This window comes from Lissotriton vulgaris, chromosome 12, assembly GCF_964263255.1.
Source record: "Lissotriton vulgaris chromosome 12, aLisVul1.2, whole genome shotgun sequence".
In the NCBI taxonomy this organism is placed as follows: domain Eukaryota; kingdom Metazoa; phylum Chordata; class Amphibia; order Caudata; family Salamandridae; genus Lissotriton; species Lissotriton vulgaris.
The window spans coordinates 86,242,185-86,264,153 of NC_141700.1; the positions used below are offsets into that span (position 1 = coordinate 86,242,185).

General features: G+C 40.5%; 1 protein-coding gene across 2 annotated transcripts in view; it reads right to left on the reverse strand.

Moving 5' to 3' along the window:
- The window catches only part of LOC147673413 (mucosal pentraxin-like), a 97,769-nt gene that overhangs the window by 56,939 nt on the left and 18,861 nt on the right, over positions 1-21,969 (reverse strand). Inside the window, exon 3 of one of the 2 annotated variants that reach the window (XM_086947276.1) lies at positions 6,054-11,440. The exons of the other annotated variant lie outside the window; for it this stretch is intronic. Within the exon in view, the coding sequence (XP_086803402.1) occupies positions 10,785-11,440 (656 nt within the window). The 3' untranslated portion in view covers positions 6,054-10,784. Of the gene's footprint in view, positions 1-6,053; positions 11,441-21,969 lie in introns of those variants that run through there. 2 annotated transcript variants of the gene reach the window in all.

A 21,969-nucleotide genomic window follows, 5' to 3' on the forward strand; every position in this document is an offset into this window, starting at 1 on the left:
TGTTTAGCAATTGATCCTACTGCTGGTGGGAATGTTAGTGATTTTAATGTTTGTAAGTCCTCTGATAGTCAACTCATAGAAGGAGATAAAGGAATTTCAGAAGAAGGATTGAGAAGAAGTGTACGCACAAAGTTACTCCTAGCAAATTTCAAGACTTCATTTGTGATTAATCTTTGTTTTTTTAGAGGGGAGGAAAGCTTATGCTCTTATTTTTATAGTTTGCACTTTTTCTTTAGTGTTCCTTGCATTGTTCTTTATGTTATTTATAAGTTCTCTAATGCATCGTTTTTGCCTATTTTGCTGTTTGTTTGTAAAGGGGAAGATGTGTGGTGACGCGTGCCTAAGAACTTTGCTCTGTCATGGAATCTGACCATTCGGATTCCTTGACAGGCAGTTTCTCTCTGGGCCCCTGTAAGACCGAACTTGTCTACGCTACACATGTTTCAATAAATCATTTATATTACTATGAAGTCTTCGAAGGTTTCTTCATATTGGCCTCTGTGTCTTGCCATAAAATCTGATTTACGCATGGTCAAGTGTTGTATGGTTGTGTAATTTCACAATAAACTCCAAATCTCGTATTTCCAACCCAGCTGACTCTGGTGATCAGCTACAAACTTTCACCCAATGTGATAAAAGAGAGTGCAAGGGTATTTGATGCCACCCATCATCCCTTTGACAACATATGGACATCTTCCTATCACGGTAGATGATTTTATCTCGCAAACCCCACCACAGGCCATTTGGAAAAATAGTCTCTCCACTTCCTGAGTTAAAATGGTAGTTTGTAAACAGACTTAAATAAAGTAGCACCTGTTATCAGCAGCATGTTGGGTCATTCAAACGTTGCTAAGTGGCACCTGCTGAAATCAAAAGAACTAGTTTGTTATTACTTCAGTAAGTCATGTTCCAGTAGCCTTGATCAATGTGACTTAACGGGTGAGTAAATTTCAGTAGAAGGTGCATCCAAACTACTCCCCAAATTTAGATACTGTGACCACTGCATCTAGATGACAATCTTTAGATTTTCAAGCCAATACCTAGAAAGATAACTCACTGGACCAGTGCATCTCTGTCAGGCAAGTGAAAAACCTTGTTCTACTTTGATGGTGGCTGCACCGCAGTGTCGGCACATTGAGCGACAGCCTGCTCTCTCTTGCTGGACATTCTTTAGAACACAGTTTCATAACATAGATGTTTTAAAGTTGCCATGTGTATCAGGATGCATGCTTCCTGGCTTGACCTTCTTCACCGGGGGACATTTGTTACATCAGCTCATGACATATGCTTCCTTTTGCCTGACATTCACTCAGGTATTGGAATAGCTCATCGCAGAATTAGGCCAAACCAGCGATCAGATTCGGCAATGTCTTCCACTCCAAAGAGGCAGAACAACAGGATGTTTGTAGCATATTGTTCCCAATCAATTGGCCCCCTAGAGTTAGACACGCTACCAGTTGCTTCTGCGTTACAACCAGAAATCATATGTAGGGAGAGAATGCTGGTGCCACATAAACCTTGTTACACCTGAAATTACTTCAGTTTGTAAGACTTGAGGCCATCGTACACATGTGGCACATTTTCCTTGTTTGTGCCGGGCACACCTGGTGCAAACAAGGACGATGCACCATATTAGGATGAATGTTCTTCCCCCAGGACAGCCGCAAACTCAAGCTGCACTGGGGACAGCGTATTCATGTGAAAACCTTTGAAGCCGCTCCTTGTTTTACAATGCAAGTGGCAACCCGCCTCCACTTTTAAGAGGGGAGAGATCTATTGTAGGCAGGAATCAAGCTTCAGGGAGGCACATCTGGTAAGCATTCAGTATTTATTTATAGAGCAAAGAAACAACGTGGACCTCGCCAGTTGACCAGACCTTAACTGTCAAGTCTGGAATATCGCTTGGCAAAGGCAGAACACTAGAATGTACAAAGGTTCTACATAACTACTTAGAGGGGAAGTAGGAATGAGGTTCACATATAAGTAATTTACAACACACCTCCTTCCCTTAGGGTAATAAACATTTTGGTAAAATTCTTAACAAATGTAATCATTTAAATATACTAGAAGTCTACGAGAACATGAACATCTAGTACTACGTGAAGTTGAAAGGTCTTGTAATACTTCACTTTGAGAATATGTGAAATTATCAACATTTGTCTGTGCACCAACCTGATCAAAAGCGTCACCACCACCTTCCTCCCTACGATTCAATGCACTTAAACTTGAAGGTACACACATTTGTTCTGGAGTGGAAATCATGTAACCACTATTATCCTTTGAATCATGAATATTTTGACTGGATACAGAATCATGAATATTTTGACTTGTGTTCTCAGAAGATGTTGATTTCTGATACAGAGCCACACTGTGAAAATTCCACTTTTCATCATTGTCCAGGACTACATAGTCTGGAAAAACCTTTTTAACATAATAAGGACCTCTGAATTTGGAGAGTCCTTTAGTTATCCTTCCTGGCTTTACTTTTACCAAATCACCTACAGATATCATACTCATGCAGGTACTACGGGATGATGAAGATATGTTTTCAACTTGACTATTCTTAAGCCAAGAAGGTGTAAGCTTTGTGCTAGCACGTCTACCTCGCATGAGTTCAAAAGGACATTTTCCATTTTTTCATGACCAGTAGTACGATAAGCTCACACCATCTCTTGTACTATATCATTTGAAAAAGAGTTTGAAGAACATATCATTTGTATTATGCCTTTTACAACTCTGTTGTCCCTCTCACAAAGACCATTTCCTTGAGGATTATAAAGAGTGGTGCGATGATGTGACACCCCACAGCGAGATAAAAACAGCCGCATTTTATTAGACGTAAGTTGCGTACCATTATCTGTTATGAGTGCAGAAGGGAAGCCCTCATCTAAAAATAATTTTTTGAGAAAGTGTATAGTACAATCAGTGGATATCTCTTTTACAAGCCACTTAGAAAACACGTCAAATGCAACAATTGCAAAGCAATGAGAGGATGGTAATTTATCCATTGGATCTATAAAGTCCAGAGAAACACTATGCCAAGCTTGACTTGGAGATGAGATGTGACCTATATTAGGCTTACAAGCAACTTTTAGTCTCTTTTCTCCTTCCTTACAAGAAGAACAATGTTCAACCCAAGCTGCTGTTTGGGTGTCAATCCCTGGCCACCAAAAATCTGCTTCTGCGCTGGGTAAAAGTCTGACCTAAGTGTCCCTCGTGTGCAAGTTTTATCAACTTAGGTCTCAATTCAAAAGGTGGAATAAATCTATCACCCCTTAAAAGAATACATTCACCATAAATTGAAAGCTCATCTAATATTTTGATAAATGGTCGTACTGAGGGCACAACACAACTCTAGCGTCTAGTTCCCAATTTAACAAGCTCTATCACTTCCTTCAAGACTACATCATTATCCATAGCTGAAAACCACTCCTCGTTCGTGAAGGTGCCTTCTCCTAACTTGACAGTTATTAATAAAAGCGACTGCACTCTCTTCTTGACTCTCAAATACAACATTTTTTGCACCTGTACCCTCCACTGGAAGCCTAGAAAGACAGTCAGCCTGTATATTGTGCCAACCTTGAATGTAGGTGATGTCATATTGGTATTCATTTAGTTTAGATGCAAGTCTCGCTAATCTAGGAGAACCTTTTCCTGCTCCACCTGGAGACAAAACACTAACTAAGGGTTTGTGATCTGTTTTGATCTGAAACTTTGTTCCCCACAAATAGGTTCTAAAGTAATGTACACCCCATGCAGCAGCCAGGGCTTCTTTTTCTATGACTGAGTAATTTTTCTCAGAGGTTGTGAGAGGACGAGAAGCAAAGGCAATTGTCTTCTCTCCTTGTTCATGTTTTTGTAATAAAACTGCACCCAAACCTATATTACTTGAGTCAACCATCACAATAGACTTATATTTATTGTCAAAAGGAGCTAGAACATTTGCTTCGCACAATTCTTTCTTTAAGGAATTAAAACAGTGTGAGAATCATCCCATGTAAATGTTACTCCCTTTTTGAGTTAATTTTTCAATATAGTTGTCTTATCTGAAATTTTTTTACCAAATTTTGCATAAAACTCTATTAAACCCATAAAGGAATGCAGTTGGTCCTTGTTAGATGGACAGGGGGCCAACTGTATTGCCTCTAGAAGATTTTTCTTTGGTTTGACACCTTCGGTTGATATTTCATACCCTAAATATTCTTTTTCTTGTACCAAAAATGAACATTTATCTTTCCGTAAGCTCAAACCTGCATCACCTATTCGATTTAAAACAGATTTTAATACCTGATTATGCTCTGAAATAGTGTCACCATAAATTAATATGTCATCTTGAAAAAATACTGCTTTGTTGATGCCCTTAAATATTTCAGTCACCATCCTCTGAAATACACTGGCAGCTGATATTAACCGAAAGGGAAGTCTTGTGAATTGAAAAGTGCCCTCACTCGTTATATACGCCGTTAGATGCTTTGACTCATCATGAAGGCGAACTTGATGGTACACACTCTTCAAGTCTAACGTAGTGAAGAACTTCGCACCCTTCAGAGTGGAAACGAATTCCCCTTATATTAGGAAGAGGAAAGACATCCGCAACCACACTTTTATTCAAGGATCTCAAGTCCAAACAGAATCTGATTTTTTTTATCCGCTTTCTGTGTGATCACAACTGGAGACACCCATGGTGAAGCTTCAATAGGTTCAATTATGCCACCCTGCAACATTTCATTTATAATACTCTTTACTTCTTCCTTCACAGCATGGGGTACTCTTCTTACTTTGTGTTGAACTGATATGGCATCACATTTCATCTGAATTTCGTGAACATACCTTTTAGTTCACCTAATTCTTCTCTAAATACACGCTTTTCATCATGATTAATGTCTTCAATTGAATATTCATCCACCACCATGACCTGTACTTGAGCTCTGGGATTGACTATTATATGCAAATCATACTGGTGGATCCAACCTAGAATTGGTGGACCATCAACTGAGACATACACTCTGCCACAGGTAGATCTGTTCTTAAAAATGATATTAGAGTCAACACATCCTATTAAATCTATGGTTTCCCCCTGGTAACCAGTGGGACATATGTCACTATCATTGAGTGAAATATCACCCCATTCACTCTTAAACATTTGCTCAGGTGTGATGGTATACCTCAAACCAGTATCCACCATAAGACTAACAGTATGGCCATCAATCACAAAATCAGCGTTAGGCCTGTTTTCTCTCATCTCATTACAGGTGATGATGTCTGGGTTGGAACCTTCAATTATCAAAATCTTATTTTTATCTCTCCTGATTTCTGGAGAGTTATCTTTAATGACAGCTATTTTTGATTTAGGCTTATTACGGCACATTCTTGAAAAATAGCCTAACTTACCAAAACTGAGATATTCTTTGTTGTTGGCATAACAAAACCTTGCTTCTGAAGTGTGTGTGTTACTTCCACATCTCGTGCAAAACTTACCAGACATTTTGCTTGGATAGCTTTTATTTTGCAAACTCTTTCCCTTACTTTTTACTACCGCTACATTATTATCTTCAATAGATTCCCCGTCCTCCATCAACTTCTCAGACACTGCAGATATTTGATTTTGGGAATCACATTTTAGCAATTCTTTCATACACTTCTCTGACTCCTCAGCTACCTTTGCTAGGTCAATAGCCAATTTTAAGGGAGGGTTTTTAGCTGCCCATAACCTTTCCTGTATTTTCCTGTTGTTACATTGTACAATGAGTTGATCTCGTATCAGCTCATCTGCCATCTCACCAAAAATGCATTTAAAAGAAAGTTCACGAAGGCGTGCAACAAAATCGTCAATTGATTCTTCGCTTTGTTGTTTGTTAATGTAGAACTTATATCTGTTCATTACTAAGTTTTCTTCCTTAGCAAATCTTATTTCAAGTCTTGCTACTGCTTCTTTATGTTCATCAACCGTAGACTGTCCCGATTGTAGAGCTTGAGGAAGATATTGAAAAGCTCTTTGACCCTCTTTTCCCAAGGCACTCAGCAATAAAGCTTTTTTACGCTTCGCCGAAAAGTCTTGTCCATCAAGTGCTTTAATGTAATTATCAAACATTTTTATCCAATCTTCCTATGAAATGGATGGTTACCAGACTCACTAAGGAATTGTGGAGGTAATGCCACAACTACTTGTTGAGACATGATTGAATAAACACCACTGAGTTATCAGATGCGCTGGTATTCAACAAAATATGCTAAATCAGCTGAACTAATACTAGTTTCAACTAAAGAGATGATGACTATAGTTGAACACAACCCAAGATTCTAAATTATAAGATGCCAAATATATATATGACATAAATATGTGACATAGATAAATGTTTCCAGAATAATAAAGATGAATATCTTGAAGCAATGAGTAACCAATAGTTAACCTGGAAGCTCTTAATAAACAAACTTCAATCGTTGAAGATGGTGAGTGTATCACCGATATTACACCCAATGTACAGCATTCTGTATTTATTTATAGAGCAAAGAAACAACATGGACTTCGCCAGCTGACCAGACCTTAACTGTCAAGTCTGGAATATCATTTGGCAAAGGCAGAACACTAGAATGTACAAAGGTTCTACATAACTACTTAAAGGGGAAGCAGGAATTAGGTTCACATATAAGTAATTTACAACAAGATCCCCTTGCAGGAGGGTGCAGTGAGTGACTGCACCCGCCAGCAAGGGCATGTCTGGGGGGTCCATGGGACCCACTTTTCCCCCTCCAGAGGGCTGCCGTGTGGGGGCACACTGACAGTGCGCCACCTTATAGGTTGCACACTGGTAATGCACATCCTGACAGCTTCCTTGCCTCTGCACCCGCACCTATAATACGGAACGGGGGCAGAGGCAAAGGAATACCCTCAACTGCATTGGGTCACGCCCCCATGCAAATGAGGGAACACACTCTGGTGATAGAGCTGGCACTGTATGTGAGCCAACGCTATCGGTATTACAGAGGGGGCTGCACAAGCATTTGTGGCCACTTCTGTAAAACCAAAGTGCCCCGGGGGCGAAAAAGCGGGCGCAAATACCCATAGCACCCCCGGGGCACTTGTGTAATACGGCCCATGGATGGTATCAAGATGTATTGATTATGTAACAACACTTCAGCAGAGACCCGCCCACATCGACAGGTAGACATCAACTTTCTGAGCCAAAATGTCCTGCTGCATTGACTCTAAACATTCTATCCCTACATTCCATGTTCTAACATTGATTGATAAAAACATTATTATAAAGGATGAAACAAATGCTACCAATTGGATAATTGACAAAAAGCAGATAAGGCAGCGCTTCCATAAGCATGCGGTACACCTGATTGTTTGAACACAGCACGGCTTCCAGAAGTGTACGGCCACCAGGTATGCCTGGTAGATGGATAATAAAGCTCGGCTCAGTGAAGTGGTCGCCCAATGGCAAATGAATGATGGAGGGAACCGAAAAAGGGAGATGACTCCATACAGGCGGATTGTGAAAGGACCAGAACTGAATGATACCTAATAAAAGGTGTAGAGTTGGTAATGAACTTTTAAATTGATAGGACTTAAAGCTACCACTATGAATGTGCATCACCAAGTGAGTTAATGAATGATCGCTTGAATATAAAAGCAGCGGATAAACTGTGGCCTTTATCCTTTCAAATAAATGTGTGTGGTCGAAATACTGGGATTATATGTGGTAGCTGAGTTTGGATACGACGATTATGGGACGGGGCAATCTTCTGCCAATCACAGTGGGCTATAGCATTCTGCACAGCCAATATGATATTTCTGGAGGGTGGCTCTTCGCTGAAGATAAAAAAGATTGGGAGACGCTGAATCTGGTCACCAGAAGGAGATCCTTTAGTGGAACCTCGGCCACAGCTCTGTCGTGGGCTGCGTGGCTTCAGCTCTGATTTCAGCTAAAGAGGTTGTATGAGGGATCCCTTGTATGAGAAGTCTACCTAAAGCAGGAGTCAATCTTTTCTGTAAGAGCTACTTATATTCAATGAAAATCATCCGAGCCACCAAATTGAATTAGTTAATAGTTACATATCAAACCAGATTCCATTAGTGGATACCATGCACAAGATCACCAGCATTGCTGGCCATAGTGCATCATGGGTAATAACAACTATAGCGGCGATGCCTCTGGCACCAGGGAAATTACATTAGTTATAAGTTTCCCCAACAACGCATTATTTATCACTCAAATATAAGCTTTAAATATGTACTGGAAATTCAAGCATTTTTCTCTAAACATCAGCTTATGAGTTCCGAAAATACCCACATTTTTATCTCTAATACACACTTTTCAATTCTGAAATACATAAAAGATTTGGCCAAGTAATACCTTCTAATTAAGTGGGCTGCACACAAGAGAGCTACTTCCAGGTATCTGTACCTGTGACAGCCTACATTGGAGAAAGGGCATTCTCATTTGCTTCAGCCAGAGTATGGAATGACCTGCCACAGGAATTATGAAAAGAATCTCAGCTTTTACCTTTTGATAAACAAACTAAACAGTTTACGCTTTAATTATTAAGCTCTGTCAACTTTATCCTATAATTTTAACCTGTTGGTTTTATTGTTTCTGAAGGTTAGGTGTTTATTTCTGCCACCACCAAGGCGCTTATGGGAGAATGAGCTAAACAAATAATAAATAACACAACATCGGGACTCTACTGGCAGGCGTTAGGAAGAAAACCCTGGTGGGCTAGGACCGGGGAGCCCAATTTTGGAGTCCACCAGCCTGGTCAGTGTGTCTGACCCTCAAGTATTGAAATTTTTAATGAATTCCTCTTTTATTAATGTATGCATTTATTTATTTATTTTGATGATGTGGGAACACTACAACCCCCTTGTTGGTAATTCAGAGCAGTGCACATATCAAGTTAGAGGAAATTATCAAGACTATGGGAAGTACTAGGAGAGCCTTATGAATGTGCGGCCCTGTGCCTGTCTGGTTACCCTAAGGTCTAGATCTTAGTGACAGGTTAGTCTGCTCATTTGTTAATAAACAGATTTAATACTAAATTAGTCTGTTTTCAAGAGCATTCGCAAGCACAAGAGCATTATTTAGTCCTCAAGGTAGGGTTCAGGCCATTCCAAGGTTTTGGCCTTGACCATTTGAAGACTTGCCTCCATCTTTTAGTCTCTTGAAAGTTCGTGGTTTATGGTGTGATGTGGGCAATCAGAGATTCCTGGATGGGATGAAGTAGAGGGGGAGTAAAAGTTTGCAAATGCCATTTGTCTTACTTCCAATGCTCTATGAATAGTACAGATAATTTTTTATTTAAATAGAACCTTGGAATGTTGGGATCTCCGTTGAAAACAATGGAGTATCTCCGGACTTTAAATGGCTGGTATAATCCCGGAGCTCCAACATTCCAATGTTTGTCTTCATGTTTCTCCCTTTTTAATTTAGCACATTCTACCCTTAGTGGGTGGACTGTTCTAATAGCCTTATAGCCCTTCTGCCTCAGGTTATACCAGTTGTTAAAGGCCTTCTCCCTTGTTATAGGCCCTCGCCTGCAGCTCGGGCCCATAACTCAGGTTCAGGGCCTTTTATACAACCGGTATAGCCCATGGCAGCGGCCTACAAGGCTATATTCCACATTCTAATGCCTCTAACTGCAGTTCCTGCCAAGAATGATTGCAGTTTGCCAAGAACACATTTGCAACTTGTGAAACAGGGTCAGGTGTTTCAGGATTACTAGTTCTGAAAAAATGTGTCACTTCTAGTCAGCGGGGGCTCCTCTCTTAACCGCATCGCCGCGCCGGCTTTTCCCGCTGTGCGCGGCAGTTTGCGGAATCCCGCTGTTCATGACGAGCTCAGCTCGTCATGAGCGCACAGCAGGTAAGCCTCATGACGAGCTCAGCTCGTCATCAGCGCGGATGGGGTTAAGGCAGAGGCTCGTCACCTACCCTGCTGCAAGCGCAGCAGGTACACACAGAATAATAAACTGGTCATTACCATTTTATGGATATATGACATTATAACGCATGCTTTTACCACGCATGCCTATACAACGCAGTTTTTACAACGCATGCCTTTACAACGCATAGTGCTTAGGGGTCCTGGATAGTGAATAGTTTAATTTACTATTCCAACTCCAGTCCCCGTGGATAGTAGGGAAGGTGTTGGATAGTAAATTAAATCTATTCCCTATCCTAGAGCGCCCCCCAGCGGTATGCGTTGTAATTACATGCATTTTAATGGTTGCGTCATAAAGGCACTACGTGGTAAAAGTTGCGTTGTAAAGGATGTTTCCCCCATTTTATTACTCTGTTTGGCCGCCGTCCACACTAGTGCAAGAATGATGGTGGGGCAGATTCCTGTGTATTGCAGGATGACTGCTCAGTGCACATGACAGATTGGTGGGCTGCATACAGCCAGCCAATCTGTCATGCGCACTTTAAAGCCTGCAATCCCAGTGCTGTAAAACAGTTGAGGGGTTAGAAGCACAGACACCCAGCCTTAAAATGAGCGCTGGGTTAGCCTGCTCCAATCAATCCTGGAACTGCTTTTAGCAGCTCCAGGATTGGTTGGATTAGGGTGCAGGAATCAAATCACCCTCCTTCCTGCTGTGTCCGGAGAGGGGAGAGAAGAAAGGCAACAATATCGGGGAGTTTTACAGCGCACCGCGTCCTACGGATTTTCAAAGTTGCTAGCCGCCCCTGCTTCTAGTAGCCCACAGGAGAATCGTCTACAGGGATGCCACTCTCTGCAACTCGAAATGAGGCCCTAAATGTCTATAAAAATGGCCTATAACCACTAGTTTGAATCACATCTTGGGGGACTTTCATTATCACAATTACTATGTTGCACCGGCTCCACCAGCACATCTCCTGTGATGTCATACCACAGGTCCCTCCAGCTGATGACATTGCCATTTAAGTGTTTGTTATTCATAAAGGCCTGGTGTATTTCTGCGGGCGACAAAACATAATCCCACACATGTACATTATCAATTTCACCAGCAAAAGACTGGTTTATATCAAATTTTCCTCCAAAAGAGTCCTGCTCTTGGCCAAGAATACATTTCAGAGGACCCTGAATGGAGTAGCCTTTTTTCATGACTTTCCTGGCTAGTGGCTTTCCATTGAGAAACATCTGGACCACCCCTGTGAATGAATCCCAGGTGCCACATATGTGGTGGCTTCTGTCCAATGAGGGGCTCGTAGCTCTGAAGGGCGTTTCTGGGCCACCCACGTGGACCGAAAATGGACTTTCCTTAGAATTCCTGCGAAAAATTAGAAGATTGTTGTCTTGAGTAGGGCTGTTGCAAGAAAGGTAGCTGTACCCCACAGTTAGCTCTGTGATTGCACGTAGGCAGGCAGTGAAACCTTTCAATGAGGTTACTTCTTGTTTCAGCGTCACATGGTTGGTGGCAGATTGACTTGCAAAAAGAAATACCTGGCCATCCATGTCTGTAACAAAAGAAAAGAGGCATGAAGAATGTATGGTTCCTTGGAAGAGGGATGATGGCATGAAAGTATGGGAGTCATTTGATCAAATACATTTCTTGAGTTTATGTATACATCAATGTTTTTGTCCATTTATATGTATGTATACATTTATTTACGTGCATATTCTATGTATATTGATGGATTTAATTGATAACACTTTAACCATGAATTTATTTATGCATGAATTTATTTTTCCTTGTATTATTTATTTAGATATCTTTCTATTTATTCTATATTCTTTGTGCCTTGGATCTCTGCAATGTGTCACATTCTGACAATTAAGGCCTTATTATGATGTCAGACGGACCGCACATCGACAGGCCATCGATGGCGGTGCGACTGCCGACAGGCCTTTAGTCTGACCTCCGGCAGGCATTTGGTCCGACTACAGCATTTCAACGCAGGTGGTGAGAACCTAAGCAGTCGGGGGAAGACTGCCGCTTCTGACAGGATCATCTGATCCCGACGGGGCGGCAGTTGGAATCGCAATCCCAAATGGAGGCGGTGCAGAGGCAGGCACCATCTTCAGGATTTCAATATCCCTTTCCGAAAGCCTTTTCATGCTGTGAAGACTGCCATGTTGGAAACGGATTTGGGGGCCCCAAATATGGGTCCCGTCCATCGTGGGTGTCTGTAAAGTGGCCCAGGGGGCACATGTAGTTCCAGTACGCACCTCCATGCACCGTGTCATACGCCACATGGTGCATGGCACACGGTGCACGGATGTGCTCCTTTACACTGCAGCTTGTGCTGCCAATCTTTTCCTGGGCAATAAAAGCCACCATGTAAAGGAGCACTTTCCGACCACCAGCCCAGCGGTTGCATCCTAATGCGGCGGTCAGACCGCTGATTGTTTGTCGGATGTACTCCTGACTGCTGCGATAGAAGTCGGCGGTCTGACTGACCACCATCATACCGCCTTAACCGCGGCGGCAATTTCGCCACGGTGCGGGCGTTCCATTGAGTGGGCGGGGCTGCGACGGCCGTTGGCCGTTCGCAGCACTGGGGAGGGAGTGTTGGCCAACGGGAGCACGGAAAGGGATAATTAGGTCCTTAACAGGAGGAGCAGTGTGGGTGATATTTAAAATGGGAGAGGGAATGAAAGTAATGATATGAATGTGGTATCCATATGGAAGAGGAAATGAAAACATACATAACAAAAGCCGGTTTCATTTCCGATACTTCAAAGACCTTTCAGTAAATTAACAACAAAGCAGTGTAATGGAATATAGTAAATATATACAGTTGCAGCCGACTAAAACATCGGTGTGGTATTTGCCGGGTCTTGTAGGCACATCCTTTACCAAGTTCAAACTCGGAATTTGAACGTAAGAATCATGATTTCGTGCCTCCTGCGCCAAATTCTGCATGTCCAGGTGATTACCTTGGATTTCTCACATTAAATGTCAGAGAGATTAATCACTTGAGACAGCATGAGGGAAATCATTTATTGTACCTATAAGTTGCCAGGTGAGGTAAACTTCTCATTACTACGAATTCCCATAACTACACAAACAGAGGGTTGCCAAGAGATCAAAATTAACAGGCTCGCTTTTAATAGAGCCCCAAGCATTGGGCAGTTTTAAAGCACTTATAATTCACATAGATTCTGAGATGGCGGAAGAAAGAGAAAGCTGCCACCCCCTATACATTGTTTTCTTTGAAACATATCACTTTTGCCTACAATGCATTCTTATAAAAAATGTCAGTACTGCCAAAGAGAGCCTTAATTTGACGACCTTGAGAGATAAAAAAGAAGCCATTAAATTATGAGAAATACTATCTATTGGACAACACCCTTGCATTTAAAATGTGTTGTTTCGTTAGCATTTGTAATAAAGTAATATACAGAGGTAAAATACACACTGCTTATTGATCCAATCCTATTCAAATTAATTTGTGTCACTAAATCAGCAGCACCGACACCATTACACCATTAAATTTGCGATGTCTGGTCTGCGTTGATTCCCAGATTAAGGGCAACAGCAACGCGTGTTTGCTGGAAACCAAATCATTTTACCTATTGGATAGGTAGGTTACAATCTCGACATGAGCAGTAACTGAAACCCCAAACAATCTGAGCTCTATTATGAATCCCAAGGTGAAACCAAAGGGGATGATGAATGGAGTGTTAAACGTTGCAAGCACTCTCCACCATGTCAACTGATCTGGGTCTAATCCATCATCATTCACTCGCCACCCCAGTTCAGACATGGCCATATGCAAATCAGTCTGACCCTGTGCCTCATGGGAACAGTCCAGCCTGAACTGCCAAGCCATGTCTTCCCTGAATCAGAAACAAGCATCCTGGGACCAGTTTCTGGCTAATCAGCTGTCATCTGCCAGACTAGCTTGAATCCAGTGGCAAAATGAGCAAGGGACTGGTCCTAGGATGCTTGTTTCCAGTCCAGTCCATAGGGCACAGGTTCAAGCCTTATTTGCATATGGCTGGGTTCAAACTGGAATGGCATGGTGAGCAAAAAAATGACGGATTTAGGGCCAGCTCTCTGTACTGGGGTGAATGTATGACATTGTTCTGCATTCTGTCCATCAACTGTTGTTTTTGCATTTGTCACCCCGAGTGGGACGGGTATGCTCAGACGTGACTCCTGTGTTCTCCATGCCACTGGAATCAAGGTATCCTGGGTGATGAGGGCTGAAAGCCCGAAACCGGTCCTAGGATGCTTGTTTCCAGTCCAGGGAGGACCTGGCTTGGCAGTTCGGGCTGGACTGTTCCCATGGGGCACAGGGTGAAATCTGATTTGCATATGGCTGGGTTCAAACTGGAATGGCATGGTGAGCAGAAAAATGATAGATTTAGCCCCAGATCTCTGTACTGGGGTGAATGTATGACATTGTTCTGCATGCTGTCCACCAACTGTTGGTTTTGCAGGAATCCCAAGGTGACCCAGGGTAGCCGGTCTCTTAAAACAAAGCTTTTCCTGGGTACTTGCGAAATAACAAACCAACATGGCAGTACAGCTACGAAACACATAATATAGAATTTGAAAAACAAGTAAGAAATCAATATGATGTTTAAAATGGCACAAATGAAGAAAATAAGATAAAGAGATTAGACCTATAGAAAGAACAAAAAGTGCTCAATTGAAAAAAACAGAAGAGTACAAAATGCAATATTAGTTTATCAGGTGCGGGTGATTAGAAGTCAACACCCTTTGCCACTGATTTATGATGGACCCTATACAGGTAATACTTAGTGGTGGGCCATCTTCGTCTTTTGTCTTAAAGAAATATGTAGAAAGAAGATCTCGAGTAGCGCATGGAAGAAACAGTAGCTAAAATGATTTAATATGATCTTCCATTAACTTCCTATCTGCTATGGAGTAAAAAAAAATGATTCCACCAAAAATGTATTTGTTGTCGGTAAAACGGGCAACTGTGCCCAGTCTTTTACAAGTTACATTAAAGTCAAAACGTTCTTATAAGTTCTGACACCTAAGATTACAAACATTCGACTGGTTCCAAAGATACCAGTCGTTCAAGTTGCAATAGAAATCCTCATAAATCCAGGTCAGATCCACAGCAAAATGTCAAGTTCGAACTGGTTCCTGGGATTTCTCATCAGCACCAGCACTATATGTCTGTACCACCTCATACACTTCCTATGCACAGGGGAGAGATTTAAGAGAGAAACTAGTTATAACTAGTCAACATGTTTCTTCCTGGCAGGCCACCACATTTCCTACGGGTCTTCTTCACTCTCAACTACTGGAAAGTGGTTACACATATAGAAGATGGCTTCACTAAAGGACCATGACCCCTTTATCCTTGGAGGAGGGGGCATAAAGAGGCATGAACAGGTGCTCCTTTGTAACAGTTTCCCAGTCCCAAAGTCTCAAGGTAAAGCTGGAACAAATATCTTCTTAAAGGCCATTGGTAATTCCTCAGGATTTTTTTTTAAATCCCGTTAGCTCTTCTCAATTGCAGTAAATTTTCTCTGGAAGTGCATCCAGCAGGATGGTGTCAAAAGGGTGACTTCAGTCAGCCGAGCTTGCATTTCTATTACTGTGGATTGATGCAGTTTTCAAAAAAAGCAAAGGAGACACACCTAGGATTTAAAGTGGGTGGTTTTGAAATAGCCACCAAAGGCAAAGAAAACATTTTGCAATAGTCTTGAATCTGTGATATTAACAGTAAGCCATGTGTGCCCTATGAGTTCATCTCTGTCCTCCACCTCAAAATAATGAGTTTGCTTGTTTTAAAGAAGCCGAACAATGCCAAGATTATTAGAATAACTATTACAAAATTGATCATTGTAACAATCTGATAATTGTACCACCAAATTGAAAATTGGAACACTTCATGTTCTGTTTTGGATACCATGCACTGGCTACCTGTCTGAGTCAGGTTAACTTTTCATATCCTCACACTATCCAATAAGTCACTGAGTGTCTCAGGCCATGGATTATCTCAAGAGAAGGCTCCAAATCTTCTGTCTTGAGAGAGAGCTCAGAACTGTTGGTAAGACATTTCTCACTGCACCACCGACGGATCACTGACATAATATCGAAAGTCAAAATATCGACTTACCAAAATATCGAGGTAAAAATATAGAATGCCAAAATATCGACTTCCTATCTACAAACAGGTAAGTACAAAAATATTGACTCCAAAATATCGATAGGAAAAAATATAGACAGTCAAAATATCGATTTTTTAAATATCTTAAAAGTAATTTTAAAGAACTAAAATAATAAATATAATTAATTTAAACATACTTAAAATACTTAAATAAACTTAAAATTATTAAATAATGTAACTTAAAAAAAACATATATATATATATATATATATATATATATATATATATATATATATATATATACATATTATTAACAAAATATACACAATATATTACCCATACGATAGCAAGAGGGTTATATTTACTATTCACACTCCAAAGAGTGCAACAGTAGGGAAAGCGTTGGATAGCGTAGGGATTAAAATTACTATTCCCACTCCAGAGAGCGCAACAGTAGGGAAAGCGTTGGATAGCGTAAGTTTAAAGATTACTATTCCCACTCCAGTGAGCGCTACAGTAGGGAAAGCGTTGGATAGCGTAGGGGTAAAAATTACTATTCCCACTCCAGTGAGTGCAACAGTAGGGAAAACGTTGGATAGCTTAGGGGTAAAAATTACTATTCCCACTCCACAGAGTGCAACAGTAGGGCAAGCATTGGATAGTGAAAGAGTAAAAATTAATATTACCACTCCAGAGAACGCAACAGTAGGGAAAGAGTTGGATAGCGTAGGAATAAAAATTACTATTCCCACTCCAGTGAGTGCAACAGTAGAAAAAGCGTTGGATAGCGTAAGAGTAAAAATTACTATTCCTACTCCAGTGAGTGCAACAGTAGGGAAAGCGTTGGATAGCGTAAAGATAAAAATTACTATTCACACTCCAGTGAGCGCAACAGTAGGGAAAGCGTTGGATAGCGTAGGGGTAAAAATGACTATTCCAACTCCAGAGAGTGCAACAGTAGGAAAAGCGTTGGATAGCGTAGGGGTAAAAATTACTATTCCCACTCCAGTGAGCGTAACAGTAGGGAAAGCGTTGGATAGCGTAGGAGTAAAAATTACTATTTCAACTCCAGAGAGTGCAACAGTAGGGAAAGCGTTGGATAGCCATGGGGTAAAAATTACTATTCCAACTACAGTGAGTGCAACAGTAGGGAAAACGTTGGATAGCGTAGGGGTAAAAATTACTATGCCAACTCCAGAGAGTGCCACAGTAGGGAAAGCGTTGGATAGTGTAGGAGTAAAAATTACTATTCCAACTCCAGAGAGTGCAACAGCAGGGAAAACATTGGATAGCGTAGAGGTAAAAATTAATATTCCCTTTCCAGTGAGTGCAACAGTAGGGAAAGCGTTGGATAGCGTAGGGGTAAAAATTACTATTCCCACTCCAGTGAGTGCAACAGTAGGGAAAGCGTTGGATAGCGTAGGGGTAAAAATTACTATTCCCACTCCACAGAGTGCAACAGTAGGGCAAGCATTGGATAGTGAAAGAGTAAAAATGAATATTACCACTCCAGAGAACGCAACAGTAGGGAAAGAGTTGGATAGCGTAGGAATACAAATTACTATTCCCACTCCAGTGAGTGCAACAGTAGAGAAAGCGTTGGATAGCGTAAGAGTAAAAATTACTATTCCCACTCCAGTGAGTGCAACAGTAGGGAAAGCGTTGTATAGCGTAAAGATAAAAATTACTATTCACACTCCAGTGAGCGCAACAGTAGGGAAAGCGTTGGATAGGGTAGGGGTAAAAATTACTATTCCCACTCCAGTGAGTGCAACAGTAGGGAAAGCGTTGGATAGCGTAGGGGTAAAAATTACTATTCCCACTCCACAGAGTGCAACAGTAGGGCAAGCATTGGATAGTGAAAGAGTAAAAATGAATATTACCACTCCAGAGAACGCAACAGTAGGGAAAGAGTTGGATAGCGTAGGAATAAAAATTACTATTCCCACTCCAGTGAGTGCAACAGTAGAGAAAGCGTTGGATAGCGTAAGAGTAAAAATTACTATTCCCACTCCAATGAGTGCAACAGTAGGGAAAGCGTTGTCTAGCGTAAAGATAAAAATTACTATTCACACTCCAGTGAGCGCAACAGTAGGGAAAGCGTTGGATAGCGTAGGGGTTAAAATTACTATTCCAGCTCCAGAGAGTGCAACAGTAGGAAAAGCATTGGATAGCGTAGGGGTAAAAATTACTATTCCCACTCCAGTGAGCGTAACAGTAGGGAAAGCGTTGGATTGTGTAGGAGTAAAAATTACTATTCCAACTCCAGAGAGTGCAACAGTAGGGAAAGCGTTGGATAGCCTAGGGGTAAAAATTACTATTCCAACTCCAGTGAGTGCAACAGTAGGTAAAACGTTGGCTAGCGTAGGGGTAAAAATTACTATTCCAACTCCAGAGAGTGCCACAGTAGGGAAAGCGTTGGATAGTGTAGGAGTAAAAATTACTATTCCAACTCCAGAGAGTGCAACAGTAGGGAAAAAATTGGATAGCGTAGAGGTAAAAATTACTATTTCCTTTCCAGTGAGTGCAACAGTAGGGAAAGCGTTGGATAGCGTAGGGGGAAAAATTACTATTCCCACTCCAGTGAGCGCAACAGTAGGGAAAGTAAATACTTCATATATAAATATATATAACATAAATATTAATAACAATTACAAAATAATTAAAATAATTTTACATTTTATAAAATATATTAATTCATCAATTAAAATTACAAATAAAAATTAACTAATAATACAAATTACCTACTAACACTAATTATTTACCAATTACCAACAATTTTAAAAAAATATAATTACTTACAATTACATTACTTCCCACACTATTCCCCTATAAACCCACAACCCACTACAGAACATAAATTACTAAAATTAACACATTCATCAATTAATCAATTATAATTAACTACACAATAAATTTTAATTGATTAATCAATTAAAATAATTACCAATTAAATTTTAATTAATTACAAATTAATTCATAATAAATACCAATAAATAACATAGTTAATTATTTAAAATTAAATTACTTCCCACCCTATTCCCCTATAACCCCACAACCAACTACAGAAAATAAATTACTAAAATTAACATATTTATCAATTAAAATTAATTACCAATTAAATGTTAATTACCAATTAATAATTCATTATCAAATAATTCTAAATCATAACAATAAATAAAATAACATATTTAATTAATTATAATTAAATTACTTCCCACCCTATTCCCCTATAAACCCACAACCCGCTACAGAAAATAAATTACTAAAATTAACATATTTATCAATTAATCAATTAAAAATAATTACCAAATACATTTTAATTAATTACTTAATCAATTAAAATTAATTACCAATTAAATTTTAATTAATTACCAATTAATTCTAAATAGATACCAATTATTAAATTCACATATTTAATTAATTATAATTAAATTACTTCCCACCCTATTCCCCTAAAAACCCACAACCCGCTACAGAAAATAAATTACTAAAATTTACATATTCATCAATTAATCAATTAAAATTAATTACCAATTAAATTATAATTAATTACCAATTAACAATTAATTACCAATTAATTCTACATAAATAAAAATAAAAAATAACAAATTCAATTAATTATAATTAAATTACTACCCACCCTATTCCCCTATAAACCCACAACCCGCTACAGAATTATATTACACAAAAAATTTAATTATTATTAACTTACCTTAAATTCGATATTTTTGTTGTCTATATTATGTCTAGTCGATATTATATCCATTCTATATTTTTGATTCGATATTATGTCCATTCTATATTTTTGATTCGATATTAAGTCCATTCTATATTTTTGATTCGATATTATGTCCATTCTATTCGATATTAAAATGTTCTAATCGATATTTTGGTAGTGTATATTATGTCTAGTCGATATTATGTCCATTCTAAATTTTTTACTCAATATTATGTCTAGTCGATATTAAAAACTCGATATTATGACTCTACACCACCACGGACAAAGAGAGTTAGAGCAGTGGTTGGGCATTGTCCCTTCATGCAAGTTCTTTGTGGAATAAGAAAGTATAACAGTGTACACTGAACGACAACTGCTCTCATTTTGGAAGGTGAAAGCCCCATTCTTTTTGTAAATGAAGGGGCAGTCTCTGCTAAGCTTGTATGGTTTTAAAATTGTAGGACTAGAGAAATAAGAAAATAGAAATAGGGGTAATACAGATCAATAGATTAAAAGTTTTTTTTTACTGAATAGGGTAAATATCTGTTAGTGGAATATCTTCAGCGGGACTGGTCTTGTGGGTGTTAGTAATACTTTACAACTCAAGAGAAGAATTTATTAGACTCGCATTATGCTAGGTCCATCTTCAGTCTCACCGAAATGTTATACCACAGGCATTTTTATAGTCTACAGATTAGACAGTATTTTTGCAATTAATGAGCAAAAACATATTAGAAGGAAGGTTGACAGCAGGAAACAATGATAAGTTAAGTGGCAAGATTTAAAAAATCGAACAGCAAGCTATGCAATTATTGGCAGGATATGAGGCACTTAGGTGCACGTCTTAACTCTAGAGCTAGAACATTCCCGGCATTAGTTTATTACCATCAGTCTTTTCCACCAAAGGTAACGGGGATGCTCTGAGCTGCATTCATTGGTTGACCACACTGTATCACTTTGGATGAGATGTATATTCAAAGATATGTTTTAAAAGATTGGTGCGATATGTTTGGTTTTCTATGTGCTATTGACTACCTATTTTTCTTCGAGTGACATCCCCCCTCACACATTCTCCAGTGATCTGCACCCTCAACAACTCCTCCTGTGGCCTGCAACCCCCCTGCGATGGCCAGTGGAATCTACTATCTACTGACATGGGCCGTCTTCACTCCACTCCCCTGACCTGCTTCTTCTCCTCTCCATGGACCATCTCCCTTCTCTGACCCACATCCTCTCCCCTCCATCATCCCTTCCTGCACTGACCACTTACCTGCCTCTTCAACAACTCCTTCTGTGATCTGGTCTCTCCCCTCCTTCGGTAACCTGTACCCTTGCGTATCAACAGACAAGCATCTTCTCTCCCCCACTGCACTCACCTGCCCCTCTCCTCTTAGTGACCTACACCATCCCCATCCCTGATCCACATCCTCTCCTGTCCACTGACTTGCACCCTCTCCCCACCTGCGGTGACTTGTACTCTCACTTATCTGTCGTCATGCACCTGCTCCACTGACCTGCCCTTTCTCCTCTCCATTGACCTGCCCCGCTCCCCCATCACTGACCCACATTATCTTCTCTCGCGTCCACTGACCTGCATCTTCAACAACTCCATCTGTGGCCTGCACCCCTTCCCTCCTTTGGTATCCCTTACCATCTCCCATCGACTGACGTACTGTCTCCACTCACCTGCCGCACTGTTCTGCAATGACCTACATCATCGCCTGCGAAAACAGCAAGTAACGGATGGAATGCTTGAGTATATCTCAGCCACTGGCAATCGCTTGGGCCACATCCCAGTCCATCATTTTTCGCCTACCATGCCAACTCAGTTTGGACCCAGCCATATGCAAATCAGTGTTGACCCTGCACCAATAGGAACAGTCCAACCCCTAAGAGATGCAGAGCATCAAAAGGGAGGTTATTTTTCTACCCAACGTCGTAGTACTCTTGATCCGATGGCGAGGGTGGTGGTGAATGGTGTGCTATCCCCCCCGTTCCCTCTTACAAGGGGGACTCGTCAGGGATGCCCCCTCTCGCCCCTCCTATTTGCCATTGCCATTGAACCTCTGGCCTGCAGGATTCGTCAGCTACACCAGCAGAGCGCCTACAATTGTCTTCAGCGTCAGGTCGGGATCTCTTTGTACGCGGACGATGTCACGCTGTATGTGAAAGATCCTGAAAACAACCTTAATGCGCTCTTGCGAGAATTGGTTGCTTTTGGGGGTGT